Source organism: Musa acuminata, chromosome BXJ2-3 (genome assembly GCF_036884655.1).
Source record: "Musa acuminata AAA Group cultivar baxijiao chromosome BXJ2-3, Cavendish_Baxijiao_AAA, whole genome shotgun sequence".
In the NCBI taxonomy this organism is placed as follows: Eukaryota; Viridiplantae; Streptophyta; class Magnoliopsida; order Zingiberales; family Musaceae; genus Musa; species Musa acuminata.
Genome location: NC_088340.1, coordinates 10,359,121 through 10,373,495, shown reverse-complemented (window position 1 = coordinate 10,373,495; position 14,375 = coordinate 10,359,121). Strand labels below are relative to the sequence as shown.

At 43.5% G+C, this 14,375-nt stretch overlaps 1 protein-coding gene across 1 annotated transcript; it reads right to left on the bottom strand.

Annotated features, from left to right (window-relative positions):
• Positions 1 to 194: 194 nt before the first annotated feature.
• Positions 195 to 14,331, bottom strand: LOC135607355 (small ribosomal subunit protein uS17-like). The gene is made up of 6 exons (XM_065099117.1): positions 14,182 to 14,331; positions 2,467 to 2,507; positions 2,263 to 2,363; positions 831 to 975; positions 666 to 755; positions 195 to 480 (listed from the first exon to the last, which is right to left on the bottom strand). Exons 1-6 carry the CDS (start codon positions 14,191 to 14,193, stop codon positions 387 to 389), a joined length of 483 nt encoding a protein of 160 aa, XP_064955189.1. The 5' UTR covers positions 14,194 to 14,331; the 3' UTR covers positions 195 to 386.
• Positions 14,332 to 14,375: the final 44 nt, after the last annotated feature.

Below are 14,375 nucleotides of genomic sequence, written 5' to 3'. Positions count from 1 at the left end.
CCCTCGTGATCTTCCATCGTGTCTTGTAGAGGACTGTAGGAACCTATGATGACCAAACATTGGCCGTCTTTACTGTTCGCAGAGTTTTGTGCCATTACAGTCTGACTATTACCATCCTGGCAAAACCAGCATGGCCGTGAAATATGTGTTGCGAACCAAACATGTCCAACCCATAAAACAAGGAACAACAGTCATATCTCAATCAATTCCATGGGCATTGAGTACAAGTTTTACTCCATTCTCTTATCATTTCAACAAAATCCGAAATAACTTTCTGGTGTTTACCACACTTTGCAAAATAAAATGAACTAACCATAACCAAACTATCAGAAATCTGAACATAGTCCACCACAAAATGCAAAACTTTCAGGCATTTCTAGCAAAATTCAAACTGCTGCAAAGGCCTTCTTCCCACCACCGCTTGTTGATCCAGCTGGGATGACTTTTAGTACATTAAAGCTAACAGTCTTCGCCAGCGGCCTGGACAACATCCAATAACACTAAGAAATCAATGTGGTTAAAAAATTCCAAGATCTCTCAAATCTCCAAGTACAAGTAAGCAAAAATCTTTGTTCTCTAAATTAACCAATCAAAACAGAACCAACATAAAGAGAAATAGGTTAAACATATCTTTTGTTACCAGCATATGAAGAAATAACGCTCACCTGCACTGACCAATAATAACATGGTCACCTTCCTTCACACGGAAACAAGGAGATATATGTGCAGCAATATTGGAGTGCCTCTTCTCGTATCTAAGGCAAGAAAATAACATCTTTAATCCCTATAAGTAGCAATTAGAAATGACAACAGGGCAGTTTCTTGCTTGCCTTTGATATTTCTTCACATAGTGAAGGTAGTTACGGCGTACGATGATGGTTCTGTTCATTTTGGCACTGTGGCATGTGCCTGCTAAGATGCGACCTCGAATTGAAACATTCCCAGTGAATGGGCATTTCTTATCAATGTAGGTCCCTGCAAACAACACAGTCATGTTTAAGAGAGTGAGAAACGTGGGTCATATCCATTGAAGCTGGTTAAAGCTATGACTTTGTAAACAAAGAAATAAACAAATTTACAACTAGCCAGTCATTTAAGTCAATACAGCAGGCGCTGCACAAACTGACGGCTCTTGCTAAATGTTATAAGATGGCACTTTCTTGTTAAAATAAAAACAATCCTTAACAATTACAAATACCCAAAGGATATACCAAAAACATCCAGATTAACTTACTGTGTGATAAGTCAAAAAAAAAAGAAAAAAAAAAGAACCTTGCATATGAAATATGTTAAAGAACCTCGCAAAACCAAGAAGTCGAAGACAAAATGCCACAAAACACCAAAATGAAATATGTTGAATGCCCAAGCATATGAATGAACCAGTTTCAAATCGAAGGACAGAGGTCCAAGATTGCCATCATCAAGAAAGATGAATATGCATGATCAAGCTGAAATTTTAACAACCTAGGTTGCTTGGTTGATTCATTACTAAGGTTCCACAGGAGCTCAAAGAAATGCAACTTTAAAATCCACCAAATATGCTAAGGGCATGGACACCAGTTTCTTGTAAACAAATGTAAGAAATTGTTCTCTGTATCCATTGTCATAACAACAATAACAAACACTAGAACATGAGCACTGCAGCTGCTTCACATAGGGTATCTCAACTAGTTAGTCACTATGTACTAGCTAGTCATTCTCATGATTGGCATTCTCTGTTGGTTAGATCATAACTTCCCACTTAAACATCACAATGCACTATAATGCACCTTTGTTTCATCTCCCCAAAGACAATTTTTTTTTTCAGAATAGCTGTCTTTAGCATTTGCAGACATAGAATGATAGGCAAGAATCATTGGAAATAAAAAAAAAAAAAAAACTTCCACTTTTTGATGGAAAGCTTATCCTAGCACAGAGGCACCAAGTAGAATGAAACCAGTCGTTCATGATGGTGGCCAAATATAAGTCATGAAACCTTACCAATGATGACAGAATCTCCTTTAACTCTATATATGACTCAAACTATTGTATGCGTTGTAATTTTTTTAATTGGACTCCTAACGCAATAAAACAATGCAAGATAGCATGTAACCACATCAAGATGATGAACACACTCCAGAAAGAAGAAGACAAAATGTAGCAATTGGCCACAAAAACAGCATGGTCAACTAGAATGAAACCAAAGGATAAAAAGAACACATTAATCACAATACTTAAGCTTATATTCAAGTAAGCTGAGGAAAAACATGTTAGAGTCAAGACCTTCAATAGCCTCTCTGGGGGTCTTGAAGCCAAGACCAATACTCTTCCAAAATCTATTACCACCTTTTCCAGGCCTCTTTCCCTTTCCAGATTTTTTTGAGCTGCAAATTACCAACATTTGTTAAAATAAAATATTAAATTCTCAACATTGATTTCTTTCAGAAATCAGAACAACTGATATTAAGCTCTTGTCCTTATTTATACCATAGAAACACCTTTGGCTGCTTCAAGAATGCCTTTTCTGTCTGTACAACGAATATAAGACGGTTAGAAACATGCCCGACCTCATCAAAACGATCCTCAATAATTGATTAGGCACAAAATGCACCAAAAAAATTTCTAGACATGTTCACTACATAAATGAAAAGGCACTATTTTACAGGTCAAACCTTGCATTATAATTCATAATTAGCTGCAGATAATTACAAATAAAGCCAAAGACATGTCTTAGTTTCAGTGTCTTCAAATTTAATCAAATAATATCACCTCTATTGTCTTGATCAAAGTAACTGACACTCAAATACTAACAACTGCAATCTTAATCGAATGGTACCACCTCTATGTGAGGAGATAAAACAAAAAGAAAAAGAGATGATTAGGCAGCTGCAACCACGTCCATGTGATTGGGATGAGGGAGTTGCAACCTCCCATGCATTTTTGCAATGTGGGGAGTTGCAACCTCCCATCTTATCTCCTCCCGACATATGAGTGCAGGTGAACCTCCCATCTCATCTCCTCCCGACATATGAGTGCAGGTGTTCTCCCTTCTCATGCCTATACAAGGCATCGAGATGCAGCATCCCAATTAAATCCAATCCAGTGCAGAGTGCACTGAGGAATAGGGAAAGAAAGAGGAAGAAAAAGCACAATGAGGAGAGGAAATCTTCTACTTCATTTGGTTTTTTCTTGGTTTCTCCCTTTTGTGAGTTCCTCTTTCTCAGTTTCTCCTAGTACAAGAGAGGTATCATGTTTCTCTTTGTATTAGAGAGAAGGTTGTAATCTCATTTTTATAGTGAATACATTTTAGTTTGCTTGTGGATGTTTCCCTCAACTGGTTCAGGGTTTTACCATGTTACATCTTTGTGTTATTTTATTCTAATAGTGGTAGCAAAGCCAACAGTTCAAAAAGACCCAAAGGTTGCAGAGTTACTATTCAGGGAAAAGTGAGGGGGTCAGTTCAAGGAGGAAAGCAGATCAAGTCAAACAATGGCGACAAAGTTCGAGATAGATAAGTTCAACATAAGTAATTTTTCCCTATGGAAGATGAAGATGAGGTCAATTCTAAGTAAGGATAATTGCCTAAGGGCAACTGGAGACAGACCCAAAGATTTCACGAACGATAAAAAATGGGAGGGGAGATGGATGACAACGCAATCGCCAACTTGCACCTGGCATTAGCAGATGGAGTTATATCAAGTATCATAGAGAATACAATAGCAAAGGAGATCTTAGATACTCTGACAAGGTTATATGAAGCCAAGTCACTTCACAACAAGGCTTTTTTAAAGGGAAGACTCTACACTCTTCGAATGTTGGAATCCACATCGGTAACGGAACATATCAGCACTCTTAATACATTGTTCTCTCAACTTTCTACCATGGAGCATAATATTGAAGAGACGGAATGTGTCGAGCTTCTTCTTTAGAGTTTACCTGATTAATATGATCAACTCATTATCAACACAACCACTTTAGTCTTTGATGTTGTTGCAGCATAATTCTAGAAGAGGAAAATAGATGCAAAAACAAGAAAGACAGATTGGTGATGTTGCAGCAAGCTGAGGCGTTATTTATAACAAGAGGTAGATCAATGGAGCGTGGTGCCAGTGAGGAAATCGACATAGTAGATTAAAGTCTAGAAGAAGAAAGAATATCAAGTGCTATAACTATGGCAAGATGGGACACATCAAGGAGTGTGTGAAGAACAAGAACATAGACAAAAAGAAAGGAACTAATCCAAAAGATTCTCGGAGTTGCACGGTTAGTACCTCAAGTGAAGGCAAAGTGTTCTATGGCAAGGCAACAACCTTTTTCGAAGGAAGAAAAGCGCTTGAGGATGTTTGACTAGTAGATTCAACAGCATCTTGGCACATGACCTCCAAAAAAGAATGGTTCCATTAATATCAACCTGTCTCAGGAGGATCTGTTTCTCTGGATAATAATTATACCTTGGAGATTACCAACATTGGTACATCAAGATAAAGATGTAAGATGGCAAGGTTTGCACTATTCAAGGGGTACGACATGTCAAAGGTCTCAAGAAAAATCTACCATCAGTTGGACAATTGGATGAGCTTGGTTGCAGGACTCATTATTGAAAATGGGACTATGAAGATTGTCAGAGGAGCATTCATTGTTATAAAGACAGAGAAGATCCCTACTAATCAATACCAAGGTAAGTAATACCGAATGATACCGCCTGGTACGGGCGGTACATACCGATCCGATGATATACCGGTACGCGGATAGCCCGCTACCGGGCGGGAAAAAAAAAATTATATATATATATATATATATATATATATATATATATATATATATATATACCGAGTGGTATACCGCTCGGTATATAGTTTCATACCGTACCGAGCGAACGCCGAAACTCCGATACGGTACGAAATTGCAGACCTTGATCAATACATACTTTTGAGAGAAACACTACAAGAGACAAATGAATATGTTGCATCATCTAACTCTGGAGAAGAATCTACAATGTTGTGGCATTGAAGACTAAGACATATGTCAGAAGAAGGCCTAAAGCAAGGTTCGCAATACCGTACCGTACCAGTATTTCGACCTGGGCTCGGTACCGGTACGGTACGGTATACCGAGCGGTACACTCAGGTGTGCCGAGTACTGTAGGGAAAAGGAGTCGCTCAGAGGAGCAGGCATCTGAGATTGGCATTCAGAGGAATGGCCAACCCTTCGCGCAAGAGGCACTACGAGGACAAGCAAGCTGGGTAGAATGCGTAGCGCACAAAGGTTGGGATGGCTGAGTTTGAGCTACGACTTAACGTTGGCAACCATACTTGATGGTGTTCAATTGCAAATGAGGCGCTTGGTAAAGGATGAGACTATGCAAGGTGGAATGAGTTGTTCAACGATCCAAAGAGTTGTGCAAAGCTCACAGAGGTGAGTGGAATTGCTAACTCGAAGAAATCAATACTTATGCAAGGGCTTGTATGCGAACGATAGAGTGTTCGTGGTCATCTCAAGGCGACCGAAACTTAACGCCATAGAGCATTGAAACTTTCTCTTCAGCATGAGAAGGAAACGTTCGTAGAAGGGTGAAGTGTGTAGTGAGTTCAACATGTTGCTACGCCTTGAGGGATGCAGCAAGAGTTGTATTGACGTGGAGTCGCAATCTAGCAAGTGCGTTTGCGGGAGACAAAACAATACACAGTTTGTTCAACAAGGCAGAGTAGTACAAGGGAATGGTGGTCACCGAAACTTTTAGAGAAAATGAAACGAAGAGAGAAGTTGCTCCAATGAAAAAGATATCTAGGAGGGATAAGTCTCGGTTCTCTAGAGGGAGAACCATGTGCAATAGACCATACATGTTGAGGAAGAGTACCTCAAAACAACTTTACAAAGCTTAACAGACTGAACGAGTGACGATAAGTTGTCACATGATCTCGCATGAGATAATACATTGGGGGATGCATTGCAAGATCAAGTGGGGGATAGATCCAAGGCAACACAAATAAAGGCATACTTGGAGTCGATATAGAGATCAGACTCAATAGAGGGCTAACCCGTGAAATGGTGGGCATAAGTGAGGATCATCATCAACTCAATGCAAATCGAAGAGCGAAGCAACTTAACTTGGCAGAGTACCCAAGTCGCATGAAGGAAGCCGACATAGAAGATGGAATATGGAGCAGAGACACAGAGCTTTCCTTGGACAGATTGTAACGGACAAACTTCTAAACAAGATGTTGGATGTAATGCTTATATCTGTCCGTGTCTGTTGGCATATTCATGCCTTGTACAGCATGTAAAGGGGGCGGCCGAAGGCTTAATAGTCCCATTTTAGTTGGGTTGGTGGCCTCTTTAGGCTTGTAAATAAAGGTTGTGTCATGTGGACACGTGCGAGAGATTTTCGGTCTGTAATGGACCATTTTACCCTTTGTTGTGCAACTATTCAGAGCTTGTAAAGTCTGTTTGTAATTTGCATTGTCTATGAAGTGTTTTTCGGACATGTTTGCTTGTGGATCCCGATTGAGGCGTTCTCTTTAACCCGTTCTCTCTTTTGTTGGTCCTAAGGGACAATGGGAGGCTTCGGGGAGGCTGACCTTTGCGGACGGACGCGCGAGGGTGCCGCACGCCTTAGGCAAAACCAGCTAAGGTCGTGACATTATGGTATCAGAGCGGGACAAGCACTCATAGAAACACTTGACATGCAAACGTGGGGGACCTAGCGGGGCTGCATGGAGGGCAGTCAGCAACGCGCGACCGTTTGAGGGAAAACGAGCATGGAGATGTAGGGAAAAGAGTCGCTCAAAGGAGCGGGCATCTGACATTGGCATTCAGAGGAATGGCCAACCCTTCGCGCGAGAGGCACCACGAGAACAGGCAAGCTTGGAAGAATGCGGAGCGCACAAAGGTTGGGATGGCTGAGTTTGAGCTACGGCTCAACGTTGACAACTTTACTTGATGGTGCTCAAGGCAAGCGAGGCGCTTGGCAAAAGGACGAGACCATGCAAAGTGGAATGAGTTGCTTAGCGACCGAAAGAGTTATGCAAAGCTTACAGAGGTGAGGGGAATTGCTAACTCGAAGAATTCGGTACTCATGCATGGGCTTGTATGCGGACGATGGAATGTTCGTGGCCATCCCAAGGCAGTCGAGACTCGGCGCCATGGAGCATTGAAACTTACTCTTCGGCATGCGAAGGATACGTCCGGAGGAGGCTGAAGTGTGCAACGAGTTCAGCATGTTGCTAGGCCTTGAGGGGTGCAACGGTGGCTGTATTGACGTGGAGGCGCAATCTAGCAAGTGCATTTGCAAGAGGCAGAACAATACACAGTTTGTTCAGCAGATCGGAGTAGTCCAAGGGGATGGTGGTCTCCGAAACGAAGAGAGATGTTGCTCCAACGGGACAGTTATCCAGGAGGGATAAGTCTCGGCTCTCCAGAGGGAGAATCATGTGAGACGGACTTCACATGTTGAGGAGGAAGTACCTCATAAACAACAACTCCACGAAGCTCAATGGACCGAGCAAGCAGCGAGGAGTTGTCGCATGATCTCGCTCGAGAGAATGCATTGGTGGATGCATTGCGAGATCAAGTGGGGGAGCGACCCAAAGCAACTCAAGGGAGGGCTGACCCGTGGAATGGTGGGCGCGAGGGCCACCATCGACTCAATGCAAAAACGAGGAGCGAAGCAACTTGGGTGTAACTTGGCGAAGTACCCAAGCCGCATGAAGGGAGCCAGCATAGAAGTTGGAACATGGAGCAGAGGCACAGCGCTTTCCCTAGACAGAGGTCAAGGACATGAACTCTTGCAGAGGTAGGAGTAGAATCATGCTGTTCCCTGGGTCCTTCATTCTGACAGAGCGGACTCATCTTGCATGGTGCCAAAGACGAAGGGAGCTTCGGGGCACATGCACCTTATCTCGGAGGAGCATTCGATGGAGGAACTAAGGCGACTCAATTTGCGGAGGCGAAGTTGGGTACAGAAGGCCTTAGCACGGGGCAAGAGGACGCAGAGGCGGGTACTCTTGAAGAATATACCACAGTGTTGCCATTCGAGTTGCTATGAAGGAAGCGGTGCGCAGTGGAGATTGTGCTGGTAGGGGTAGAGGCCCAGGATCCAGACAATGGTGCACAAATTACAGTGAAGTCGGTGGACTTCGAGAGCTACTAGGCGACGGACTGTCCTAGAGCGGTGCTTCATCTAGGTGTGACCCAAGAGTGGGTGGATGAAGGTCGATTGCCAAAGGAGCGAACAAAATCGAAGGTGGAGGAGACCCTGCGATGTATTGGCAGAGGCCACATATGGAGGGTTCACAATTCGAGTTTATTCCACAAGGATCAGAATGCAATGGAGATGTCACCAGGAGGCGACATGGTGCAGCGGATCGTGGTGGAACAGTTCGTGGCAATGCGACACACACGACATAGTCCCGTGAGGGATGAGATCATATGGAGGTATGATCGGGAGCTACTGGGAGCTCCGCTTTGGTGAACAACACGACGGCAAGAAGGGCTATGGATTCAAGGAGTGAAAGCCATGGTACCGCAAAGACGGGTCTTCCGGGCGTGCACCGAATTTTGCATCGGATGAAAACCTTGGTCATCAGCATATGGGGGCTGGGTTCCACCAAGGGAAAAGTTCGAATGCAAGTACCAGTGAGTTCCATGGGAGGGACTTGATCATACAGAGGTATGATCGAAGCAACTGGAGAGTTGGACTGCTCCAGAGCTCATATTCGCTTAAGGGAGCCCGACAAGTCAGAGAACAAGGTCGAGTAAGCGAACGTTGCTACCAAGGAAGCTAAGGAGAACAGAATCGGTGCAAACTCTACAACGTGATGGCAGAGGCCATGGATGAGAGTTGCAGTCTGTCTTTCCATCGACCAAACGGACTGCTTGGAGAACACAGTGGTGTTGAAGCAGGGGGTCGAAAGGGGCGAGGAAGCGACGACGAGTCCAGAGGGACTTAGCTACTCAAAATCAAGCATCAGTTAGAATGGAGGTGGACTCAGAGGAGTGCCACGGAGACATCTCTACTGATTGTGAAGGAAAGGGATACAGAGGCGAGGCGACGGATAGTAGGGCCATGGGCATGGCAACGCCATGGTACCGCAGAGGCGGGACTTCCGTGCAAGTCATTGATCCCTTGCTCTCACGGAGGGAGAGCGCTTGGTCGTGAAAGGGGCCGAGGAGGTGGAGCATGTAGAGGCAATCTCCAAGTACCGAGACAAGGCTGAAGGGCAGAGGCCAAGAAACTTCGTAAGACCGATGTCAACAAGTTTCTCATCAAGATAGCCGTAAGTGAAGGACTTCGGGTCATGCAAGAGTGCACGACCAAGGAACGAAGCAGGCAGTACGCGGTGCTGTACCTTTGCTACTCAGTGGAGTAGGCGGCAGGGTTGATGGAGAAGACGGTACAATCCCAGAGGCGACCTCATCTATCAGAGAATTACTCCAAGTTGGGGTGAAAACTTCCTGCATTCCAGAAGTTCAATGGCATTGAGAAGATGAATCACAGTAACTAACTCAACGCAAGGAGTGCAAACACTTCAAGTGCTTCAGAAGTGTGAGCAAAGAGCAGGCGAAGGCCAGTAACCAGCTCGATGCATGAAGTACAACCTCGAGGAGGCGGGCGAAGTCAAGTAACTTTTGCCTTCTCAACTCTTAAGAGAATGGGCGAAACCGAGTACCCCAATTCTCTTATCTATCCAGCAGAGGAGCGCTGCACAAGTTCAAAGACCCTTCGAAGATAATGGAAGACAATAGTTGTCAAATCCTCACCAACGGTGATCAGTGCTACTGAGAGTAGATTGTCCGCCTCATTTCCCAACGAAATGCCAATCGAAAGCGGAAGTGATGCGAACCTACTTGGATGTGACAACTAACTGAAAGAAGAGTCAATGAGCAGATTTTGTGGAGGAAGGACCCAAAACTTCAGAAGTTTGCGAGGCGATGCTCGTTAAAGCTCCAACAAGCATCCACCCAGTTCAAGCAGCATGTGGAAATTTTGAGAGACTGGCGCACTAAGGATGGTCTTTTCCTTCATTTGGTGGATCCGCAGGAATCAACGAGGATCAATACAACTCAGCCAACCCCACACCAGAGTCAGAGTCATTGGCGAGTTGAAGCAGCATGGCGGATCAAAGGTTCGACTACTCAGAAACAGCAGCGGAGAGCAGCTGGGAGCCAGGAGGCGCATTGCAGCTGGAGCGGAAGATTGAAGACTCAGCAAAGGCGAAGAGTTGCAGTGTTCACAAAGGCTTCGACGAGGACGTCGAAGGGATAAGTGGGGGAGAATGTAACGGACAAACTTCTAAACAAGATGTTGGATGTAATGCTTATATCTGTCCGTGTCTGTTGGCATATTCATGCCTTGTACAGCATGTAAAGGGGGCGGCCGAAGGCTTAATAGTCCCATTTTAGTTGGGTTGGTGGCCTCTTTAGGCTTGTAAATAAAGGTTGTGTCATGTGGACACGTGCGAGAGATTTTCGGTCTGTAATGGACCATTTTACCCTTTGTTGTGCAACTATTCAGAGCTTGTAAAGTCTGTTTGTAATTTGCATTGTCTATGAAGTATTTTTCGGACATGTTTGCTTGTGGATCCCGATTGAGGCGTTCTCTTTAACCCGTTCTCTCTTTTGTTGGTCCCAAGGGACAATGGGAGGCTTCGGGGAGGCTGACCTTTGCGGACGGACGCGCGAGGGTGCCGCACGCCTTAGGCAAAACCAGCTAAGGTCGTGACAAGATGTCAAAGGCATGAACTCTTATAGAGACAAGAGCGGGATCATGTCATTCTATGGGTCCTTCATTCTGATAGAGCGCACTCATTTTGCATAATGTCAAAGACGAAGGGAGCTTCTAAGCACATGCACCTTATCTCGAAGAAGTATTTGATGGAGGAATCAAGACGACTCAACTTACGGAGACAAAGTTGGGTTTAGAAGGCCTTGACACAGGACAAGAGATGCGGAGACGAATACTCTTGAAGAATATGCCACAATGCTACCATTCAAGTTGTCATAAAAGAAGTAGTGCGCGATAAAGATTGTGCTAATAAGGGCAGAGGGCTAGGATTTAAACAATGGTGCACCAATTTCAACGAAATCGATAGACTTCGGGAGCTACAAGGCGATGGATTGTCATAAAGCGATGCTTCATCTAGGTGTGACCCGAGAACGGGTGGACGAAGGTCGATTACCAAATGAGCAAACACAATCGAATGCGGAAGAAGCCTTGTGATGTGTTGACAGAGGCCACACACGAAGGGATCACAATTCGAGTTCATCCCACAAAGATCATAATGCAATAGAGATGTCACTAGGAGACGACATGGTGTAGCGGATCGTGGTGAAACAATTCGTGATAATGCAATACACACGAATCTAGTCTCGCGAGGGACTATATCATACAGAGGTATGATCGAGAGCTACTGGGAGCTCCACTTCGATGAATAACACGATGACAAAAAAGACTATGGATTCAAGGAGTAAATGTCATGGTATTGCAGAGGTGGGTCTTTCGTGCGTGCATCAAATTTTACATCAGATAAAAGTTGAAACAGCATGATGGATTAACAGTTTGACTACTCAACAATAGCAGCGAAGAGCAGCTGAGAGCCAAGATACGCATTGCAGTTGAAGCGAAAGATTAAAGACTCAGCAAAAGCGATGAGTTGCAACGTTAGCAAAGGCTTCGACGAGGACGTCGAAGAAATAAGTAGGAGAAAATGTCACGGATAAAATTGTAAATGGGGTGTTCGATGTAATGCTTATGTCCGTGTCTTTTGGTTTGTTCATGCTTTGCACAGCATGTAGAGGGACGGTCGAAGGCTTAACAACTCCCGTTTAGTTGGGTTTGGTGATCGTTTTAGGCTTGTAAATAAAGGTTGTGTCATGTGGACATTTGTGAGAGATGTCGATCTGTAGTGAACCATTTTGGACCCTTTGTTGTGCGATCGTTCAGAGCTTGTAAAGTTTGTTTATAATTTACATTGGCTATGAAGTGTTTACAGAAATGATTGCTTATAGATCCTGAATGAGGCGCTTTCTCTAATCCGTTTTCTTTTTTGTAGGTCCTAAGGGACCATAGAAGGTTTCGGGGAGGCTGACCTTTGCGGACGGACACGCAAGGGTGCCGCACGACTTAAGCAAAACCAGCTAAATTCGTGACAGTTCGACATATATAATATATAATGCCACAAAAAGAACGAAGCTTGATTCCAAGTCCAGAATGTGCATATTCTTGGGCTTTGTTGATGGAGTGAAGGGATATCACTTGCAGGACCCCACTAACCATAAGATAATCATCAGTAGAGATGTCATCTTTGTAGAAATTTTATAAAAAGATGCAAATGATAGCACAAAGATCAAAAGTTCAAAAACTATTGAAGTTTAGGTGGAAGAGGATTCTTCTAAAGTAGCATCGAAGCATGATAAACAAGTGCTAGTCCAATCCGAGACTCTAGAAGTTCAACGGTCAACTCGTAAAAGGGTACCACCGACTTATCATAATGAGTATGTTTCGAAGACAATGTGCATATGATTTTCTAACAAAGAATGGAGAGCCATCAACTATTCAAAAGGCTATATGTAATCCAGATGCATCTTTGTGGATGACAACAATACGAAAAGTAATTGAAGCTTTACACAAAACAAGACTTGGAAACTTGTCCCACTACCGCAAGGAAGAAAAGCCATCGAAAACATATGGGATTACAAGATCAAGAGAGAGCAATGATCAAGTGGAGCGACATCGTGTACGACTGGTGGTGAAAAGATATGCTCTGAAAGAAGGTATTGACTTTAATGAAATATTTTCCCCTATTGTTTGACTTACTACAGTTCGAATAATTCTGGCTTTATGTGGTACATTTGACTTACATATAGAACAATTAGATTTGAAAACCACATTTCTTCATGATGAACTTAAAGAAGAGATTTATATGCTCCAACTAGAGGGTTTTGCTTAAAAAAGAAAAAAAGAATTTGGTTTATCCTATGGTAGTTCTATCTACTACAGAAGCAGAGTCCATGACAACTATACAAGCTTGCAAGGAGAAAAATTGTATTAGAAGGTTGCTAAAGAAACTTAGGCATAAGCAGGAGGCTATTCTCTTGTACTATGATAGTTAGAGTGCCTTACATATCGCAAAGAATCCAACCTTCCATTACAGGACAAAACACATAAGAGTTTAATATCACTTCGTCCAAGAAACAATGGAGGATGGTATCACAAAAAATAATAGAGGATCGACACAATGAACAGCCTAGCAGATGTTATAACAAAGACAATCAACACAAATAAGTTCGTGTGCAATAGATCTTATGGCCTGGCGGAGACGTAAGCAACAAGACTTGACAAGCCAGGATGAAGGCTTTCATTTCCTTTTTATTTTTTGTTTTAAGTGGGAGATTATGAAGAGATAACGATAAAACTAAAAAAAGGAACTGAGGAGGCAATCACAACCACCTCTGTGTGATTGGGTAGTTGCACCCACATGGACGAGGGAGTTGCATCCTCCGATGCAATGTGGGGAGTTGCAACTTCCCATCTCATCTCCTGTTGATGTACGAGGGAAGGAGTTCTCCCCTCTCGTGCCAAGTCATTGAGATGCAGCATCCGAATTAAATCCAATCCAGTGCAAAGTGCAGCGAGGAATAGGGAAGGAAAGGGAAGAAAGAGGAATAATTTGGTTCCTTCTTAGTTTCTCCTATTACAAGAGAGGTGTTGTTTTTCATTGTATTAAAGAGAATGTTGTAATCTCATCTTTTATGGCGAATACCTTCATGCTTGTCCGTGGATGTTTCCCTCAACCAATTGAGGGTTTTACCACGTTACATCTTGGTGTTATTATTCTAATTGGTTTTGATCTTCAGCTTTATCATTTTAGCTTGATCCTACTTGCCCGCATCTGGTTTTGGTTCTTTGTTCCTATTTGATTCTAACACTCCATTAGATAAAGTCAGATAGATGTCTTATTTCAGTTCTCCAAATGTAAAAAGGCATCCTATCATGTATGCTAAACTGCAGCACTCAACACATTCTTCCATTCAAATAGCTGGATCTCAGAACCGAGGCGCTAACAATCCCAACTACGATACATCAATCAAACACGCCAAAACACCACACATCTAAACTAATAAAGAAGGGATTTTTCCCTTTAGGAAGAAGACGAGTGGTCGTGACAGAACAGAAAAGTTCATAAAGCGGAGACGAGATCTGACCTGTTCTGCCATGACCGATCAGGGGAGAAGAACGAGGAACGAAGGAACGGAAGCGTCGGCCAAAGAGAGAGAGAGAGAGAGGCTCTGGAGCTCCTCGTACGCTAAATCCAAACCCTAGCGCCGGCAATACAGGAGCGACGCTGAGCCTTCTTATAGAGACGGCTTCGAGCTTCGTATAAAAGTGGTCCATCTAT